Source organism: Rhinichthys klamathensis, unplaced genomic scaffold, assembly GCF_029890125.1.
Source record: "Rhinichthys klamathensis goyatoka isolate OS25496 unplaced genomic scaffold, OSU_Roscu_1.1 h1tg000107l_1, whole genome shotgun sequence".
NCBI classification, from domain to species: domain Eukaryota; kingdom Metazoa; phylum Chordata; class Actinopteri; order Cypriniformes; family Leuciscidae; genus Rhinichthys; species Rhinichthys klamathensis.
Genome location: NW_026606645.1, coordinates 1128935 through 1150270, shown reverse-complemented (window position 1 = coordinate 1150270; position 21336 = coordinate 1128935). Strand labels below are relative to the sequence as shown.

At 38.4% G+C, this 21336-nt stretch overlaps 1 protein-coding gene across 4 annotated transcripts in view; it reads left to right on the top strand.

Annotated features, from left to right (window-relative positions):
• Positions 1 to 21336, top strand: part of npnta (nephronectin a) — a 53302-nt gene that overhangs the window by 19614 nt on the left and 12352 nt on the right. For 2 of the 4 annotated variants that reach the window (XM_056253576.1, XM_056253577.1), the window contains 5 exons: positions 3242 to 3334; positions 8308 to 8400; positions 16535 to 16654; positions 18731 to 18850; positions 21141 to 21275. In XM_056253576.1, the coding sequence (XP_056109551.1) occupies positions 3242 to 3334; positions 8308 to 8400; positions 16535 to 16654; positions 18731 to 18850; positions 21141 to 21275 (561 nt within the window). The remainder of the gene's footprint in view (positions 1 to 3241; positions 3335 to 8307; positions 8401 to 16534; positions 16655 to 18730; positions 18851 to 21140; positions 21276 to 21336) is intronic. The other 2 variants (XM_056253578.1, XM_056253579.1) reach the window with 1 other exon arrangement.

Here is a 21336-nt window from a genome sequence, read left to right as displayed (position 1 = left end):
CCAGGGCCGGGAAATTGAAACTAAACTTGTGTAAAATAAATGTTAGCTGAAATATATAAAACATTTTTTAAAAAAAAAGTTATTTCAACTAGTTGCCAAAGCAAATTTACTAAAACAGAAATAAAAATGTAATATATTTAAATAAATAAAAAAAACTAATAAAATTGACAAAAACACAACAAAATGACTAAAACTTTGAGTAAAATGAAAATGGAAAATACAAAAATAAAATAAAATCATAAAAATAAATTATATATATTTATATAGAGGTCTACACTCACCTAAAGGATTATTAGGAACACCTGTTCAATTTCTCATTAATGCAATTATCTAATCAACCAATTACATGGCAGTTGCTTCAATGCATTTAGGGGTGTGGTCCTGGTCAAGATAATCTCCTGAACTCCAAACTGAATGTCAGAATGGGAAAGAAAGGTGATTTAAGCAATTTTGAGTGTGTCATGGTTGTTGGTGCCAGACGGGCCGGTCTGAATATTTCACAATCTGCTCAGTTACTGGGATTTTCACGCACAACCATTTCTAGGGTTTACAAAGAATGGTGTGAAAAGGGAAAAACATCCAGTATGCGGCAGTCCTGTGGGCGAAAATGCCTTGTTGATGCTAGAGGTCAGAGGAGAATGGGCCGACTGATTCAAGCTGATAGAAGAGCAACTTTGACTGAAATAACCACTCGTTACAACCGAGGTATGCAGCAAAGCATTTGTGAAGCCACAACACACACAACCTTGAGGCGGATGGGCTACAACAGCAGAAGACCCCACCGGGTACCACTCATCTCCACTACAAATAGGGAAAAGAGGCTACAATTTGCAAGAGCTCACCAAAATTGGACAGTTGAAGACTGGAAAAATGTTGCCTGGTCTGATGAGTCTCGATTTCTGTTGAGACATTCAGATGGTAGAGTCAGAATTTGGCGTAAACAGAATGAGAACATGGATCCATCATGCCTTGTTACCACTGTGCAGGCTGGTGGTGGTGGTGTAATGGTGTGGGGGATGTTTTCTTGGCACACTTTAGGCCCCTTAGTGCCAATTGGGCATCGTTTAAATGCCACGGCCTACCTGAGCATTGTTTCTGACCATGTCCATCCCTTTATGGCCACCATGTACCCATTCTCTGATGGCTACTTCCAGCAGGATAATGCACCATGTCACAAAGCTCGAATCATTTTTAAATTGGTTTGTTGAACATGACAATGAGTTCACTGTACTAAAATGGCCCCCACAGTCACCAGATCTCAACCCAATAGAGCATCTTTGGGATGTGGTGGAACGGGAGCTTCGTGCCCTGGATGTGCATCCCACAAATCTCCATCAACTGCAAGATGCTATCCTATCAATATGGGCCAACATTTCTAAAGAATGCTTTCAGCACCTTGTTGAATCAATGCCACGTAGAATTAAGGCAGTTCTGAAGGCGAAAGGGGGTCAAACACAGTATTAGTATGGTGTTCCTAATAATCCTTTAGGCGAGTGTATACTCCTGGGCGAAAAAAAGTCAACAAAAAAGTCAAAAATGGCTAAAAACTGAGTTTTTAATTGTCTTAACGACAACTTATTGGTCAGAAAAGTGGTCAAATTTGAATCACAATGAAACACGAGTTGCATAGTGAAGCTCCAGAGCGTTGTCTTCAGAAATCTGCTGAGAAATATAATAATAAATGCATCTCTAGCACAGTGAAGCGTTGAGGAAGAGACTATCATTGTGTGAGGACTCGAGAGCCTTTTTATCTGCTGCTATTGGTGAGTTTCTTCACTGTGAAAAGTCATTTAACGCTTTAGAGTACAGGAGAATAATGCAGAATGGCTTGCTTCCCACAAATGAAAAGTTGTTTTCTAAAGAGGAATGATCAGATGTTGTTTTTCAACAAGACAATGAAACAAGAACAAGTCCATCAGGCTCATGTTTGGCAACCAATAGTTAATATTTGATCTCGCATTAAACACAAACGAACTGCGAGACATTTTTCAACTCATGACCAGTTTGAAGCCAGTAACATTGAGTGGAACAACACTGACTCTTCTTCCGGTAAAAATCTGTCTGCAAGAAGGCTATTCTGTGCTGAGTTACTTCATCTACAGTATTTGTGCAATTCTTGCTAAATTCCTGACCAGTGATTTCTGATTAAAATTGTTGAGATCATTAAAAAACCATTAAATATTTTGGCTTGGCCTTGCACGTGCAGGTAATCAAGTAACCAGGGTAAATTGGGTAACTTTTTCTTAAATATACATTTTATTCTTCATTAATTTTCCACAAAAACAAAATAAACGTATAAAAAATATACTATAATAATGACAATTATTTTATGCTATATAATCATAAAACATTGAATATGAAAATAAACCAAAATAGAATACCAGTATTATTCATACCAAAGACTCATGTTGTGGCATATTTATATAAATATATAGCAAATGTGCTTGGAAGCATACTTTCATTAATTCACTAAAGAATATGCCATTTGGGCATCTTGCATGCCAAGACTGATCAGTTTCCTGTGCTGTCATTGAGCATCAGGCCTGCAAACACAATCCTTTTGACAACATTAGGAAGAGCAGTATGGGATGGGATATTTTTGTCTCTATTTTGAAGATGTCAGAGGCAGTATTTACCCCATATTCAACACTAAGGAGGTTTGCGGTAACTCTTGAGTTTAAGGTTACACGTTACTACATGTACTTACTATTGTAATAACAGTAAATTATGCATAATTACAAGTATCTAACCCTAAACCAAACCCTAACCCTAACCGTAACCCTATAGTAAGTACATGTATATATTACTCAGTACTTATTTGAGTAATACAATGCATGTCACCTTAAAATAAAGTGTAACCACTTTTTCCCTCGGTCTCAGATCTAAAATGTTTCTGATGTTGCACAGCTCCGGGCTGCTTCCCAATCCAAATGTGAGATGTAATGAGTCATAAAGGAGAAGTGAGGTGGAACGTACACTCGGTTCATTAAAATGACCAAGGCAAACAATGAATTATTGATGTAGGGGGCCCAGCGTTCCAAAATAATGTTTTTGTGGATCTCTCACCACAATATCCTCAAGGTCTAATCGCACGGACACTTATTTCCCACAGTGAGAACGGTTGTTTTTTTCTTATAGCCCAAAAACTCAAAGCTGTTTTTATGTTACATGTTTCCATATCTACTATACATAGACTCTGACTATGGAGTAAAAATGATACTGATGATCTTTGTGCCTACAGCGGTATGTCAGCACGGATGCAAACATGGAGAATGCGTGGGTCCCAACAAATGCAAGTGCCATCCAGGTTATACAGGAAAAACATGCAACCAAGGTAAGTGCTGAAGTGTGCATACAGTACGTTTAAATCAATCTCTCTTTCTATTCTGAAGCACCAATTTGCCACTGCATTAAGTTAAAGGCCTCTGGATGTAGAAGTTACCCTGTAGGTCAACAGAAAACAATGCATCTGTTGTATTGTATTGAGCGATATAGTGTGATTCAGGATGCGAGGTTTCCCTTAAGCTGATAATATCTCAATTACTGAACTAAGAACGCAGTACCGAAAATAAAACGGAGCCAAGGGACTAAATTCTGTCCGTAGTTGTCTCATCAGAAGAACGCTGGCGTCGGAGATAACCCCTGATTTAAAACAGCACATTTCCATTTGAGAGGAGAAAGCTGTGAGATTTAAACAGAGGGATTCTGTGCCCTCGGAAGGCAAAGGGAGGAGGTGTAATTAAAAGACGGGAAGGAAAGGGAAAACAATCCCCTCTGGAATGTGGAATAGAATCTTTTCGGTTTTTTCCTTGCGTCATGGTTTCATGTCAAGTTGATGAAACTTGTGGGTGGAAATGATTGAATTACATTTGTTTTATCATCACAACAGATAACATTTCTAACAGCTTCCGTGGCAAGAGCGATTAAAAGAATCTGATGGGTAACGACAGATGATTGTCACGCCGAGGGCTTATTTGTCCTGCGTGTTTCAAACTTTGACAGGTGCTGGTTAGCGCGGACACCTGGGTGGCATATTAAAATGATCGGTGGAAATAATCAAGCTTTTTATTTTCAGTGTGACTGACTGAAGTGTTTTTCAAGCCGTTAATTGTTTTTGTTTATTGAAATTATTTGTAGCAAAACAATCAGCATGCAAATTAAATTATACCACACAAAACGCCCAATCGCATAAGATATTGTAATAATAGCTATTATTCATGATTTATTTTGAATACTTTGTGAAATCGTAGTCGATACTTTGCAATGCAGACGTTGATTATTAATAGCTCTATACTATAATGTAATCAAAATGTGTTTTACATATTAGTTCATTTTTGTATTAACAATACATTCCATTATTTTGAATTAACAATCGCTATATTAATAAATATAATATTATACAATTGGGCCAAAAACTAACTTTTTGCCATACCTGCCAATGGCCAGTGACTTATAAATATGTTTTACCAGCCATGAAACATAAAGTTAGAAAAGTTATTTAGTCAAGAGCAGAGTGATTGTTTTCTGTCTTTTGTTGTTTGATTAACACACAAAATGTGTGCTGATTAAAAACACAAACAGCAGAAGGATTATTAGGCTGCTGTCACTTTAAGAGCTAATGCACAGATCCAATACACTGATACATGCGTTTTATTTCTCAACTGATTACCATTAGTTAAGATATAAATGACTATGTTTACAAGGATACTCGCCAAGACGGGCATTTTGACATAATTTTGTTTGAATATCGCTTTTCGAGTGCAATCCAATGTTGATTTTTACTCGTATTTGGTGCTTGGCGAGTGTTAATTTTAGGCCCTGCATATGTATATATATATACATCACCTCAGCTCATGTATTTTTTTTATACATGAAACCCTTTTATAAACCAGGGCCTCAATGTTAAAAGGATCCACCACAAGTGATTAGTGCAGAGAAAAGCACGTGCAGAGCTGAACAGAAACAATGATAAAGAGCTTAGTGCTTAATCCATTACAATGAGGTGGGATAACCCCCCCAAAGTTTAATAGCCAAATTGGGATTTAAAGGTGATGCGTGTGATTTTTCGATCTTAAAATACTTTCACCTATCCTAGTTTAATATGCAAAGACAAGTATGTGATTGAGCATTGGGCTCTGCAGTGCTATTAAAGGATATAATATATATTTGATCATAAATATAAAATGATGAACCTGTCACAGAAATGTTGGCTCACACAATGGCGTGCGTTTGGGGCATCGGTTTATCTTAATCACGTTCTCATGGTTCGTGGTTTGGCTGGTTACACACTTTACCTTTAAGTTAAGGTAGTTTATCAAACAGTTGACTGCACCCATTGACTTCCATAGTAGGAAAAAAAAATCTATGCAAGTCAATGGGGCCTATCAACTGTTTGATTACTGACATTCTACAAAATATCTTCTTTTTTGGGTAAACTATCCTTTTAAAGCACAATAGCATTCGTCTTCTTTGATACTCAGTTTTGCCAATGGCTGCAGTTGCTCTTCACTGTAACATCACTGTCATGGAGATGATCTGAGGCAGATGGGCATCTTTGCCCAGAACAAATAAACTCATTAAAGCGCTAATCCATTTAGGAGTCAAATGACACTGAGCTGCATTCGGCTCTCCATGGATCAAATCAATTTAATAAGATGCTAATTTTCAGAGGAGGTCTCTGTTAATGAGAATCTGCTTACCTGCTGTTCCTAGAATCTGTCAGGAATCCATTATGGGGAATCAAATATTGTAAAATGCTTTCAGATATGAAGATAGATCTGCTTTTTGGTCTAACAATGCGTTATCCAGGGTGCACTTCTCCGCAGCCCATGTTAAATGCTTAGTTTATGAAATGGCCATTAAAGCAATTGTTTTTAACATCATGCATTAATGGTCTTGTGCACATGACATTTATAACTAAAATAGATGTTCTAGTCTCATGCTAAAGTCATTTGGCAAAATAGTAAGATATCAAATGGGTTGGCTCATACAAAATGTACACTTTTTAGTCTGATTGAACTGAATGTTGGACAGTTTGCGGCCTTTTTCAGTTGGTCAGGCTGAGAGAGCAGATTATTCGGATTACAGTATAGAAAATAAATATTCACCTCTTAAAGGGTTAGTTCACCCAAAAATAAAAACTCTGTCAGTAATTACTCGCCCTCATGTTGTTCCAACCCCGTAAGACTTTCGTTCATCTTCGGAACACAAGTTAAGATATTTTTGATTAAATCTGAGAGCTTCTTAAGGGATCGTAACTGGCCGGCCGAAAAGTTATGAAAGACATCGTTAAAATAGTCCGAGTGACTACAGTGGCTCAATCTTAAGTTTATCAAGCGTCGAGAATACTTTTTGTGCGCAAAAAACAAACAAAAATAACGACTTTATTCAACTATTCATTTCCTTTTCTGTTCGGCCGTGATATTTCACGTAGTAATATTGCGCAAAGCTTCTAGGTTGCACATCACACGTAGGCTCACTATTGGCTGACGCTGGTCATGTGTGTGATGCGTGACGTACAACCTAGAAGCTTTGCGTAGTTTCACTATACGTGAAATATCACGGCCGTACAGAGAAGGAAATGAATAGTTGAGTAAAGTCGTTATTTTTGTTTGTTTTTTGCGCACAAAAAGTATTCTCATCGCTTGATAAACTTAAGATTGAGCCACTGTAGTCACTTGGACTATTTTAACGATGTCTTTCATAACTTTTGGGCCGGTCAGTTTCGATCCCTTAAGAAGCCTATGGAGGAGTGATCCAGCTCTCAGATTTAATCAAAAATATCTTAATTTGTGTTCCGAAGATGAACGAAAGTCTTACGGGGTTGGAACAACATGAGGGTGAGTAATTACTGACAGAGTTTTCATTTTTGGGTGAACTAACCCTTTAAAGATTCAGTAGGAAAAAAACAGCTAAAGGATGAAAAATAGTCATATAAAGCTAAACTACAACTGTTTTTGACTAACATCATACATAGTCTTTAGGGCAAACATAAAAGAAAAATAATTTCTTAGGTGTCTTAATGTTTAAAAATCATAAAACTCACATATGGACCCACGGATTTTAAAAGTTGCAAAGTCTACATCATAAATGTTTGATTTTCAGCAAGCCAGGGGCATAATAACGGTTAATGCGTTTTTTGTTTTGTTTTGAAATACACTGTTAATTTCCGTGTGATATTTAGGAGTTGGACAAAGCCAAGCACAGCTGAGGGATGGGATTCTTTACATGTCATCATATAATTAAGCTGTAAAGCGCCGACATTGTTCTGTAACACTGACAGTCCTTGCTCTCATCTTTTTTCCAGTGTCAATCACAGACAGTTGTTGGTATACGCTATTGGTATTTTTGAAAGCTGAAGGGTTACATTGGACTATAACCACTTTAAATACCAAACCCTTCAGTCATTCTCCACTATTTTTAGGTTTTGTCTTTGTGCATCATCTAATATCAGCTGCTCCGGAAGAAAAGGGGTCAGGATTGTTCCAGTCATGATGGCTGGTGCTCACCATGTAATCATGCAGCTGAGACCAAACCTGCCCACTTTTATTTATATCCAAAAAGAATCTGTCCTATCCATTTTCTGCAGACAAGGGATCTTACTGTAACTTTTTCTTCAAAGAAATCATCAAATCAAAATTGAGTTTCAACAAGAAACAGCTTTGGCAGCCCATTTCTGTTCTATTTCTGTATTTGACCAGAAAAATGTCGGATTTCTTTCAGTTTTATCATTAGGAATGGATTGTGAAAAGTGCTCTTTATGTGAATGGGGGTTGGAAGGAGCAAAAAGGAAAGTCATTTCAGAGGTGGTAATACATTTTGATGAAAAATTAAAAAGGCTAATATGAAGAAAGATTAATATTTTAAAATTTATTCACTTTTTATTAAAATATAATGATCTTTTCCACCTCAGAAATGTCCTTTATATATATATATAATATATAAAAACCTAAAATTGTAACGTTTGAGCACTGTGCACATGTAAAAAGTTTCTCGTGAGTTTTTGCAAAGGTCCCTTTAGGGGCTCCGTCCGTAGTAATGACTCTCTTTTGATGTTACCAAGGCAACGTGGGTGGGGAAAATATGAATGAATACTTTTCACGATCAAACCCAGTCCTACATTGTTTAGCTCAGAATATGCTGAAGCTAAAAGCATGTCCTGTGCGTTCTTATTTGCTCTGCTAATTTGCATATAATCTTTATTTACTGAATAATGTTATTATTCTCCTCTACAGGAATATTTGTATACATGTTTTTGTCCACGTTGTCCTGTGTGCTGTTATCTGTCTGTTTTCCTCATTCCTAAAGAAGAGCAGGGCTATGTTATCCCCCCATTATGGCACAGTCACCCTCCTGTTTTTGTTCCCATGGACCACCAGCCGATTGCGGTGCCTTCAGAGGGTGAGCTAATCCTCTGTGTGTGATTTTCATGCACCCTCTCACCGGGTGACGCCTGCATCCCGAATGCCACCCCTCTGGCCCACGTGCATGGTGCGAGAGTCAGGACTTTCCTTTCAGCAGATCCCCAAAGCCTCCACAGGCATGGCTGCAATGACATGGAGAAAGCCATGCATGCCTTGGCAGAAACACACACACACGAAGCCTTTAAGAGGCTGTTATGTTTCACCCTGCTTTCTTTCTCCTACACACACATCCTGTCTGTGTCTGTCAGTTCCTCTGAACTTCTGTTCTCCGCGAGCGCTCAAGTGGCTGTCCGGCTGCTCTCCTCCTCTTTGACCTTCTGCCTGTCTCCTCTATCTCACGCCCATCTCCAGTTCCCAAACAAATGTCCTGTCATTCAAAAAGCGTCTGTCATGTTATTGTTGTTGTCTGCCTCTGAGGTAATTCTGGTCATGATTTTTTCAATCAGACCTGCAGTATGGGATGTTTCAAGTGAACTGCCCTCACTATCTATCTATCCATCCATCCATCCATCCATCCAGTCCAATCAAATCTCCAATCAAATCATCCATCCATCCAGTCCATTCCAATCCATCCATCCATTCAATCCTTTCCAATCCATCCATCCATCCATCCCAATCTAATCCAATCCATCCATCCCAATCTAATCCAATCCATCCATCCCAATCTAATCCAATTCACCCATCCAGTCCAATCCAATCTCCAATCAAATCATCCATCCAATCCTTTCCAATCCATCCATCCATCCCAATCTAATCCCATCCATCCATCCATCCATCCATCCATCCATCCATCCATCCATCCATCCCAATCTAATCCAATCCATCCATCCCAATCTAATCCATCCATCCATCCATCCCAATCCAATCTAATCCATCCATCCACATCTAATTCAATCCATCCATCCATCCATCCATCCATCACAATCTAATCCCATCCATCCATCCCAATCCAATCTAACACATCCATCCACATCTAATTCAATCCCATCCATCCAATCCCATCCAATCCATCCATCCATCCAATCACATCCAATCACATCCAATCACATACATCCAATCACATCCAATCACATCCATCCATCCATCCATCCATCCATCCATCCATCCATCCAACTTGTTAATCTGTTAATCTCTCTCTCTCTCTCTCTCTCTCTCTCTCTCTCTCTCTCTCTCTCTTCTCTTTCTCTCTCTCTCTCTCTCTCTCTCTCTCTCTCTCTCTCTCTCTCTCTTTCTCTTTCTCTTCTCTCTCTCTCTCTCTCTCTCTCTCTCTCTCTCTTTCTCTTTCTCTTTCTCTCTCTCTCTCTCTCTCTCTCTCTCTCTCTCTCTCTCTCTCTCTCTCTCTCTCTCTCTCTCTCTCTCTCTCTCTCTCTCTCTCTCTCTCTCTCTCTCATTTTTCTTCACTGCTCAAGTGCAGCACTCAGAAATAGTCTGCGGTCGCACTTTCTATACAGTGTAAACTTGTTTAATCTACCTGCACTCTGTTCGTGGGTTTCAACACCTTCACACCTCCTACCCTCCATTTTCTCCGTTTCAAATTGGACAATTTAGGCGTTTTTATTATTATCATTAGTTTGCCATGTGTTGCAGCTCAGAGCTGTCTCCTGTCAAGAATGGCTATTCGGGGAATGTGACATTTCATTTCTGCTGTTTTCAGCGTTATTTTAGTTAGCAAGGGGCCAATGAGCCGTGATGATGGGTTAGTTTCCTCTTCACCTCCGTTGACAGAAACAGGAGTTGCTTCGTTTTTCTAAACATCTTTCTGCGATGTATTTGTTTACTTGCTGCTGTGCTCAGAGAGTTGACTTACAGCCTGAACCCCTGAGCCTTCATGCGATATACACGTGTACAGTAGATGAGGTTCTGCGATTTTAAAGATGATTTGATATCACTTGGTATAGTGAGTAAGGTCTGATTAAATATTTAGTTTTCACATACTTTTTTCTCAAAGCTCATAGTTAAGCTCACCCAAAAATTGTAATTCTGTCATTATTCATTCTCTCTCATTTCTTCCATGAAACATAAAAGCAGACGTTTGACAGAATGTTCTGCCTGCCCTTATCCCTGCAATGGATATTTATTGGATGAGGTATGAAATGTTGATTTATACACTCACCTAAAGGATTATTAGGAACACCTGTTTAATTTCTCATACAATTATCTAATCAACCAATGGCAGTTGCTTCAATGCATTTAGGGGTGTGGTCCTGGTCAAGACAATCTCCTGAACTCCAAACTGAATGTCTGAATGGGAAAGAAAGGTGATTTAAGCAATTTTGAGCGTGGCATGGTTGTTGGTGCCAGACGGGCCGGTCTGAGTATTTCACAATCTGCTCAGTTACTGGGATTTTCACGCACAACCATTTCCAGGGTTTACAAAGAATGGTGTGAAAAGGGAAAAACATCCAGTATGCGGCAGTCCTGTGGGCGAAAATGCCTTGTTGATGCTAGAGGTCAGAGGAGAATGGGCCGACTGATACAAGCTGATCGAAGAGCAACTTTGACTGAAATAACCACTCGTTACAACCGAGGTATGCAGCAAAGCATTTGTGAAGCCACAACACGCACAACCTTGAGGCGGATGGGCTACAACAGCAGAAGACCCCACCGGGTACCACTCATCTCCACTACAAATAGGGAAAAGAGGCTACAATTTGCAAGAGCTCACCAAAATTGGACAGTTGAAGACTGGAAAAAGGTTGCCTGGTCTGATGAGTCTCGATTTCTGTTGAGACATTCAGATGGTAGAGTCAGAATTTGGCGTAAACAGAATGAGAACATGGATCCATCATGCCTTGTTACCACTGTGCAGGCTGGTGGTGGTGGTGTAATGGTGTGGGGGATGTTTTCTTGGCACACTTTAGGCCACTTAGTGACAATTGGGTATTGTTTAAATGCCACGGCCTACCTGAGCATTGTTTCTGACCATGTCCATTCCTTTATGGCCACCATGTACCCATCCTCTGATGGCTACTTCCAGCAGGATAATGCACCATGTCACAAAGCTCGAATCATTTCAAATTGGTTTCTTGAACATGACAATGAGTTCACTGTACTAAAATGGCCCCCACAGTCACCAGATCTCAACCCAATAGAGCAGGGATCACCAACCCTGCTCCTGGAGAGCTACTGTCCTGCAGACTTCAGTTCCAACCCTGTTCCAACACACATGCATGTAATTATCAAGTAACCCTGAACAGCTTGATTAGCTGGTTCAGGTGTGTTTGATTGGGGTTGGAGCTAAAATCTGCAGAACATTAGCTCTCCAGGAGCAGGGTTGGTGACCCCTGCAATAGAGCATCTTTGGGATGTGGTGGAACGGGAGCTTCGTGCCCTGGATGTGCATCCCACAAATCTCCATCAACTGCACGATGCTATCCTATCAATATGGGCCAACTTTTCTAAAGAATGCTTTCAGCACCTTGTTGAATCAATGCCACGTAGAATTAAAGCAGTTCTGAAGGCGAAAGGGGTTCAAACACAGTATTAGTATGGTGTTCCTAATAATCCTTTAGGTGAGTGTATGTTGTTAATAATAATAATAATCTTGACGTATGATGGTGGTAATAATGATAATAATAATTGTCTGTCCAAAGAATATGAATTCTAGCTCAATTGATGACACCATATAAATACCCAAAAAAAATATCCATGCAACAAGTGTGATAAATTCAAATTGTGCATATTTTCACATTTAAGACTCATCATGCCAGGTTTGATGTTACTGGAGAGGGGAAATTCTCCGTTTTGGTCAGTTTGTCAGTTAGTTTGTTTGTAAGAGCAACTCTGCAAAAAGAAAGGCAGCATTTTTGTCTTTTCAAAATATCTTCTGTTGTGTTTCATATATACAGTATATATATATAAAAAGATTCTTTTACTCTTTGATTCTTCCCCTAAGACTTTTCTATTTATCATAACACTTCATAGAAGTGTCTTGCCACATTTCCAACTAGTTCAGCTTGTTTCTATTAACAAAGTGTTGCAAATGCCCAGCTGAAATCCACAAGAACATCATGGATTTGCAGCCTAATTGGGAATCCTGCGTAATCACGGCTTCAGCAGCTCAGAGCTTCAATGTATACTTACAGAAGAATGTTGTACGGTTTAAAATGGTTTTAAAGATTTAGACTCGATTTTGATTCAACTTTGAAACCGAGAGATTGATTTGGTCCTATAGGTGGACTCTTGGTAAGATGAATGGCAGTGATTGTAGCTGTCCTCGCACACCTCTGCTAATCATCCCAGTCAAGTGACCTCCCACCACTGCCAATTACCAGCAATACACTGCTATTCATCTATTTAAATCTGTGCCACCTGTCAAATATAGCCAGCATGCGCTTCTCTAGAATGCATTCCGCGCATAACCGACCGCTAAAGATGGCGCCATTCTCTCAGAACTGGGCCATGCCAAAGACACTCATGTACACCAGCCAGGAGGATCTATTTCAGTCCGGTGCAAACGAGACTGCAGGCATCATGCTACGTGTCTGGCCTATAAACCTAGCTGTGTGGCTTATGATATTGAGATGTAAGTGATATGTAGCCCAGCTGATGGCCCATGTGGATATATGCTTGAGCACGGATTGAACTATATCGTTTTTTTCTTTGCCTTGGTGATAGAAACCTCTTACTTGTATTTTTTTTTCTCCCCAGCTCTCAACAAATGAGGGCTACTTTGTGCTACGCAATAATCATTCGAGTAACGGATAAACAATTAAACAATCACTTAACCTTGTGGATAAATAGATAAAATAATAATTTACCAAGTAATCAAAATTAATAAATTAAAAATTAAAAAAGTAAAATAAGCTAATTGAAAATACAATGTTTGTTTCACTATTTACATGAAATTATAAATCATTATTTCTGTGGGAGAATTACACAAAGTTTACAAAATTTTCACACTGACTTTTCCTTTTGTAAAATAGAAAACACTGGATATTAATTAATGAAGTATCCTCAATTATAAAATGTGTAAAATTTTGAAAAAATACAATTAGTGAAAACATAAATAATACAGTTTTCAGGTCAGCAATTCAGTGTTATTTTAGTATTATTGGCATACTATTATAGTATTTATTCATATTTTAAATGACCTTTTATTTTTCATTTTATAAATTTTTTCCCCATATTTTCTAATATTTCTTTACTTTTAAATTTTTTTCAAATTCTTTTTATATTTAAAACTCACTTTATTTCAATTTAACTTTTTTGGGGTTTTCATCTGATATATATGATATACATATGAAAATTATTTTGAATAATTTTAGTTTAAGTTTTAGTAACAATAACACTAATTCAGCAATTGAGAATAAAGAAATCGTGAAAAAATTGGTCTCATAATGTAATGTTTTTTATGTTTTATATACAGGTCCTTCTCAAAAAATTAGCATATTGTGATAAAGTTCATTATTTTCCATAATGTAATGATAAAAATGTAACTTTCATATATTTTAGATTCATTGCACACCAACTGAAATATTTCAGGTCTTTTATTGTTTTAATACTGATGATTTTGGCATACAGCTCATGAAAACCCAAAATTCCGGTCTGAAAAAATTAGCATATTCTATCCGACCAATAAAAGAAGTGTTTTTAATAAAAAAAAAAAAAAAAGTCAACCTTCAAATAATTATGTTCAGTTATGCACTCAATAGTCAATACTTGGTCGGGAATCCTTTTGCAGAAATGACTGCTTCAATGCGGCGTGGCATGGAGGCAATCAGCCTGTGGCACTGCTGAGGTGTTATGGAGGCCCAGGATGCTTCGATAGCGGCCTTAAGCTCATCCAGAGTGTTGAGTCTTGCGTCTCTCAACTTTCTCTTCACAATATCCCACAGATTCTCTATGGGGTTCAGGTCAGGAGAGTTGGCAGGCCAATTGAGCACAGTAATACCATGGTCAGTAAACCATTTACCAGTGGTTTTGGCACTGTGAGCAGGTGCCAGGTCGTGCTGAAAAATGAAATCTTCATCTCCATAAAGCTTTTCAGCAGATGGAAGCATGAAATGCTCCAAAATCTCCTGATAGTTAGCTGCATTGACCCTGCCCTTGATAAAACACAGTGCACCAACACCAGCAGCTGACATGGCACCCCAGACCATCACTGACTGTGGGTACTGGACACTGGACTTCAGGCATTTTGGCATTTCCTTCTCCCCAGTCTTCCTCCAGACTCTGGCACCTTGATTTCCGAATGACATCCAAAACTGAGCAACAGTCCAGTGCTGCTTCTCTGTAGCCCAGGTCAGGCGCTTCTGCCGCTGTTTCTGGTTCAAAAGTGGCTTGACCTGGGGAATGCGGCACCTGTAGCCCATTTCCTGCACACGCCTGTGCACGGTGGCTCTGGATGTTTCTACTCCAGACTCAGTCCACTGCTTCCGCAGGTCCCCCAAGGTCTGGAATCGGTCCTTCTCCACAATCTTCCTCAGGGTCCGGTCACCTCTTCTCGTTGTGCAGCGTTTTTTTGCCACACTTTTTCCTTCCCACAGACTTCCCACTGAGGTGCCTTGATACAGCACTCTGGGAACAGCCTATTTGTTCAGAAATTTCTTTCTGTCTTACCCTCTTGCTTGAGGGTGTCAATGATGGCCTTCTGGACAGCAGTCAGTTTGGCAGTTTTACCCATGATTGCGGTTTTGAGTAATGAAACAGGCTGGGAGTTTTTAAAAGCCTCAGGAATCTTTTGCAGGTGTTTAGAGTTAATTAGTTGATTCAGATGATTAGGTTAATAGCTCGTTTAGAGAACCTTTTCTTGATATGCTAATTTTTTGAGACAGGAATTTTGGGTTTTCATGAGCTGTATGCCAAAATCATCAGTATTAAAACAATAAAAGACCTGAAATATTTCAGTTGGTGTGCAATGAATCTAAAATATATGAAAGTTTAATTTTTATCATTACATTATGGAAAATAATTAACTTTATCACAATGTGCTAATTTTTTTAGAAGGACCTGTATATATATATATATTTGGTCTGGCACTCAATCTGCTGTCCTGAAGTTACAGTTTTAAAGGGATAGTTCGGCCAAAAATGATATTTAACACATCCATTAATCACCCTCAAGCCGTTCGAGATGCATATGTCAATCTTGTTTCAGACAAACACATTTTCAGTTATTTTAGAAAATGTCTTAGACCCTTCAGTGGATATAATGTGAAGCAATGGGGTCCACCTCCTTCAAGTCCCAAAATGTGCATACATCCTTCACAAAAGTAATCCATCCGGCTCCAGGGGGATAAACGAAGGCCTTCTGAGGGAAATCCGTGCGGTTTTGTCGTAAAAATATACATATTTAAAACTTTATAAATGAAAATATCTGACTTCCGGCAACGATCGACGCGCGTTCACCTCCGACTTCCATCACCCGTGAACGCGCGTCGATCGTTGCCGGAAGTCAGATATTTTCATTTATAAAGTTTTAAATATGTATATTTTTACGACAAAACCGCACGGATTACCCTCAGAAGGCCTTCGTTTATCACCCTGGAGCCGGATGGATTACTTTTGTGAAGGATGTATGCACATTTTGGGACTTGAAGGAGGTGGACCCCATTGCTTCACATTATATCCACTGAAGGGTCTAAGACATTTTCTAAAATAACTGAAAATGTGTTCGTCTGAAACAAGATTGACATATGCATCTTGAATGGCTTGAGGGTGAGTAATGCATGTGTTAAATATCATTTTTGGCCGAACTATCCCTTTAAGGTGGTTATGGTTCAAATTGTCTCTATATGGCAGTAAGGTTAGTGTTTAAAGTCTAGAAATAGTTCAACAGCTTCAAAGTTTAGAATATTTTAAAATATTTAAAGTCTGGTAATGAGTGCGTAGTTGACCTTTGCAGAGTTGTCAAAAGGAAGAAGTTACTTTTTGTGTTAGACGTAGTGTTGGACGCTAAAGTTCAGGTTTGTTGAAGTGCTGGGGAGTGAGGCGCTCAGAGGTGGGCCTGTCCCGACACGGTGGCCTGCGGCTTCACCTTCTTCTAGCAGACGCCGCCTCACAGGTTTAAAAGGATTGACCTTTTAAATTTGACCTCTGGTTTAAGCCTAATTCCTGGCTCTCTCACACGAGGATGTTCTGACCTCCCGCTCTCTGTTCTTCTGTCTGCAGACTTGAACGAGTGTGGCCTCAAGCCTCGGCCCTGTAAACACAGGTGCATGAACACATACGGGAGCTACAAATGCTACTGCCTGAACGGATACATGCTGTTACCTGACGGGAGCTGTGGAAGTGAGTTACGTCTCTGTTTTACACGTGCTGTCCAACTGTGTCCGTGGTTTAATAGCTCTTCAGCGCTTTGCTTGAAACGGATGATAGTGTTACCAGCAGTGTCGTCAACCACAATGGGTATGTTTTGTTTTGGATTTCTACAGGCTTTATAGTATATTGTTCCAAAAAGCTTTACAAAGAATAATAAGATAATGCAAAAATACAGACAACATAAAATTAGGATTATTAAAAATAGTTTTATTTTTATGGTTTCATTTAAAAAAGATAACAAAAAGCACTGTTGTCTTCCTGGATTTTTAATTTTTTTTTATTCATTTAAATTGTTTTATTTTTCCACATTGGAAAAAGAGAAAATTGCAATTTTCCTTCTGTATTTTTTTTTTTTTTTATTTAATTTATTTATTTGTTTTTGTTGTTTTGTTTTGTTTTAAAAGGTTTTATTTTTTCCTTTAGAAAAAAAGAAATTTGAAATGTTTCCACATTGAAAATCACAAATTTTCTTTCCTTTCCTTTCGTTTTGATTTATTATTTTATTTATTATAAAAAATAATTTTCTCTTTTAATACAAAAGAAAGTCACAATTTTCCTTCCAGGATTTTATTTTATTTAGAATTTTTTATGTGTGTTTTTATAGTCTCTTCTGCCATACACAAATCATTCCAAGAGCTCAGGGCGTCCCTCAACCCTGCAGAAAGCTTTCAAGTGACTCACAAAAAAATATGAGAAAGCTGTGAACTTCAACCCTGCCAGGCTAAGGCTAAGTCTTATTGCTGGCCTTAAGCTATCCTCCCTACGCCAAGTGGACTGTGCCTGTGCTTGCCTGGTGCTAAGTGTGCTTCCAGAGGCTTCAAGATTACGCTCTCTGATAAATATTTTCTCACCTTCCCACAACTCACACTTCAGCAAACACCACTGAATCACAGAGTTAATCAAAGTATGGTGACGTGGGTGGTACAATCATTGTCAATGCTCAGATGGCAGATTACTGCATAGTTTGGAGAGGCTGGGTGCTGATCTGATAAAAGTCTACACAAGCTCAAACTATTCATAACTTTATGTTATTTGATGGTAAAAAAATGCTCTTTTGAAATCAGCTGCATCGCTGTACGTCATATACTGTAAGTGCCAAATATGCCGACTTAATGTAATGTCTGTTAGATTTTTTTGTTATTATTATTTTTTGTTATTATTAAACTTCAATTTCAATTTAATTAAAATTATAATAAATAAAAAATTAAACGTATTCCACCTGCACTTAAAAAATAATTATAAAAAAAAATCATGTAGAAAATATTAATTTATAATAATAATAATAATAAACTATTTAATTATTCACGAAATACACAAAATTGCTCAAAATTAAATGTCAAACATTAATTAAAACACTTATGTTAAACAATAATTACTCAAAACTTACTTCAAACTGCCACACTAAACAAGCACACTTTTATTTTAATGTTATTTTATTTTTTTATTTTTACTGTGATATTTTAATAACATGGCCAAGAATTGAGATCTATTACTTATGCAGTGCACAAGAACTTAAAAGTTTCGTGTAACATCTCTTTCTCATTTCATTTCCTTCAAGACTATAGAAAGTAATTGAGTTTTTTTGTTGTTTTTTTTTGTTTTGTTTTTCGACCTGCATTAGCAGGAACAATGTGGCATCTTCTTTCCTCTAGAGTGTTTCCGTCTGATGTAAAACGGGCTGTGCTGTCTGTGACGACCCCCTCGACACTAGTTGAGAATGTTTCTCCGCGGGGCTAATAGATCACTGCACAATCTAATAACCCAAGGTTATCTGCTTCACTGCTCGATTCCTTCAAGGCCATGAAGCTAAATATGGAAAAGTGTGTTTCCCTTCTGCGACCTGTGGCCTTGCACCCCATTTAATGGCTGTTTATCTTTTGTCTGTGTTCTCTTGCTTGGATGCCTATATATGGGACATCTGTTGCTACATTTTGTTTTCCATGTACAGTGTGCTTTGTATACTCGAGTGGTTCTGTGTTTTAATGTATACGTGGAGGGAAATGTGTATCATAAGTGCTAAACCTGGTGTGTGCATCTCTCTGTCAGATGCCCGGACATGCAGCATGGCGAACTGCCAGTACGGCTGTGAAGTAATGAAAGGAGAGGTTCGCTGCCAGTGCCCGTCTCCAGGTCTGCAGCTCGCTCCAGATGGCAGGACCTGTGTGGGTATGTGTTCATGGCTAATGCATTACTTTAACTGTGGGAAGCACACGACGAAGATGGTGGTGAACAAATACAAAAGCCTTTAATCCAACAGCAAACACAGAAGAGTACGACACTGATAACACCAACTGAACAGAACAGGGAGTATAAGTAGCCTACACATAGCAAATGAGGACACTGAACAGGACCAGCTGGACAGAGATGAACCAATCAGACACCATAGCAACTATTGAGAATCAATACAGACATGACAGAAATAACCAAACAGAACAGGATTGTGACAATTATGAGAACATGCTGTACGTTTCCGAACAAAAACTTTCTAACCATAGCTGCGCCTGGAATCGCATAGCTACTTTCGTGAGCAGGTATAGCCTACATTTGAATTTGAAATTACTTTGTGACCGTTAAACAAGTATGTTGTATTTAGAATGAGTGTGTGTAGTATGAATGTAATCTGGACGTACTACATTTGCCATGTTGTCATTATTATGTGATCTACCAGCGTCAGTTGCGTCGCTTAACTGCCGTCGCTTAACAAAAAATATGTATACATTATTATATCAATTTTCTTATAATAAAAAAATATATATATATATAGCACATAGCATGATTAGGACGTTTCTAGCGTGATTTAGCATTCTGATAACATGATTCAGCACATTGCTTACATGATTTGACCTATTGTTAGCATTATTTAGCACATGGCTAGCATGATTTAGCATGTTGTTAGCATGATTTAGCATGTTGTTAGCATGATTTAACATGTTGTTAGCATAATTTAACATGTTGTTAGCATGATTTAACATATTGTTAGCATGATTTAACATGTTGTTAGCATGATTTAACATGTTGTTAGCATGATTTAACATCTTGCTAGCATAATTTAGCACATTGCTAGAATGTTGTTAGCATGATACGTCAGAACAGTCTGAAGGTCTGACCCGAGTTTGGTGGTTCTAGCTTTAAAGCTCTAGGAGGAATATAGCAGTCAGAATTTTTTTGTCTCAGAAGAAGAAGAAGAAGTTGTTTAAATAGCATTCCGCTTTCTCAAGCCAATTTAATAATATGACACTAGCAATACCATTCCTAATAATACTACTACTAATAATAATATGACACTAGCATTGCCATTCCTATTAATACTACTACTACTAATAATATGACACTAGCAATGCCATTCCTAATAATACTACTACTTCTAATAATAATATGACACTAGCAATGCCATTTCCAGGAAACTTGAATACTGTAAATTGCTTTAGATGAAAGCATCTGCTGATTTGCATAAATGTAAATCGATGTAGACTTCAGGCAGAAAAAAACCCCATTAAATTAAAAAATGACATGACCCCTTTAAGTCAAAAGAAGAATGAGCACAATCTCTTTGCGCTCTGTCTAGTCATCTTTTGAAGGTGTGACATGTTTTTTTGTGGCTGTCAGAAAAGATCAACAGACCTTTGCTATTGCGAACGTGTCACAAAACAGTCGCTTTCACTCGCGTCTGCGCTCCCGCTACAAAACCGTACGGATCGCACCAGTCCTTGACAACAGAGCTGTGCTTCTTTCGTTTCATACGCTAATTATGCGTTAAGTGCTTGGAAATGTCATTGTGGCGTTCATTGATGACTGTTTTAATGGCGTGCCGTAGTCCTAGAGACGTCAACTAGACAGTTTGAAGAAGAGGATATTCACATCTTCACCACACAGATCACTAAATCACAAATGGAATGCGACAAATTGAGTCAGTTAACCTAATGCTCTTCTACGCACATTTGTCTTGCTTGACTCTTTACATTTTTTCCCCACTTTTCTGCCTTTTTTCTGGAGGCTATGAGGAGGGGAGTGCAGAAAACAGTGTGAGTTTTTTAAAAGGGCACCATAAATCATGAGACTGACCATCTTAATGTTTCACGGCACAGGTGTTCAGCTCTTTAGGCATTTCAGCAGAGGACTTTTATCGCTCCGAGGAGGGCAGCTTTTGTTAGATGGATGTCTGTACATGCACACATAAGTGTTGAGTTTGAGCGTTCACACACTGCTTGATGCAGATCTCCGTTTAGTTAAACCTTAAATGCAGCACAAAACATCACAGTGTACAATGAGCCAGTCTCAAAAATTGATCCTGACAGCATTATGCAACACATCAATTCAAGGATCATGAATTATATAAGTAGGCCTATACTTTTTGAGGTGATCAGAACCAATGTGATGCTGACCTTTTTACTTTGATCCAAACCGGAGCTTGAAAAAGAGTAGAGAAATGATGGTTTGGTGTGTTTGTTTTTCGCAGATGTGGATGAATGCGCCACGGGTCATGCGGTTTGTCCCCGTTTCCGTAAGTGCATCAACACATTTGGGAGTTACATCTGCAAGTGCCATGATGGCTTTGACCTGCAGTACATCAACGGGAAATTTCAGTGTACAGGTAAGCTGGTGGTGGATATAGTGTACATTAACATTACATTCATAGACAACATCCAAAAACC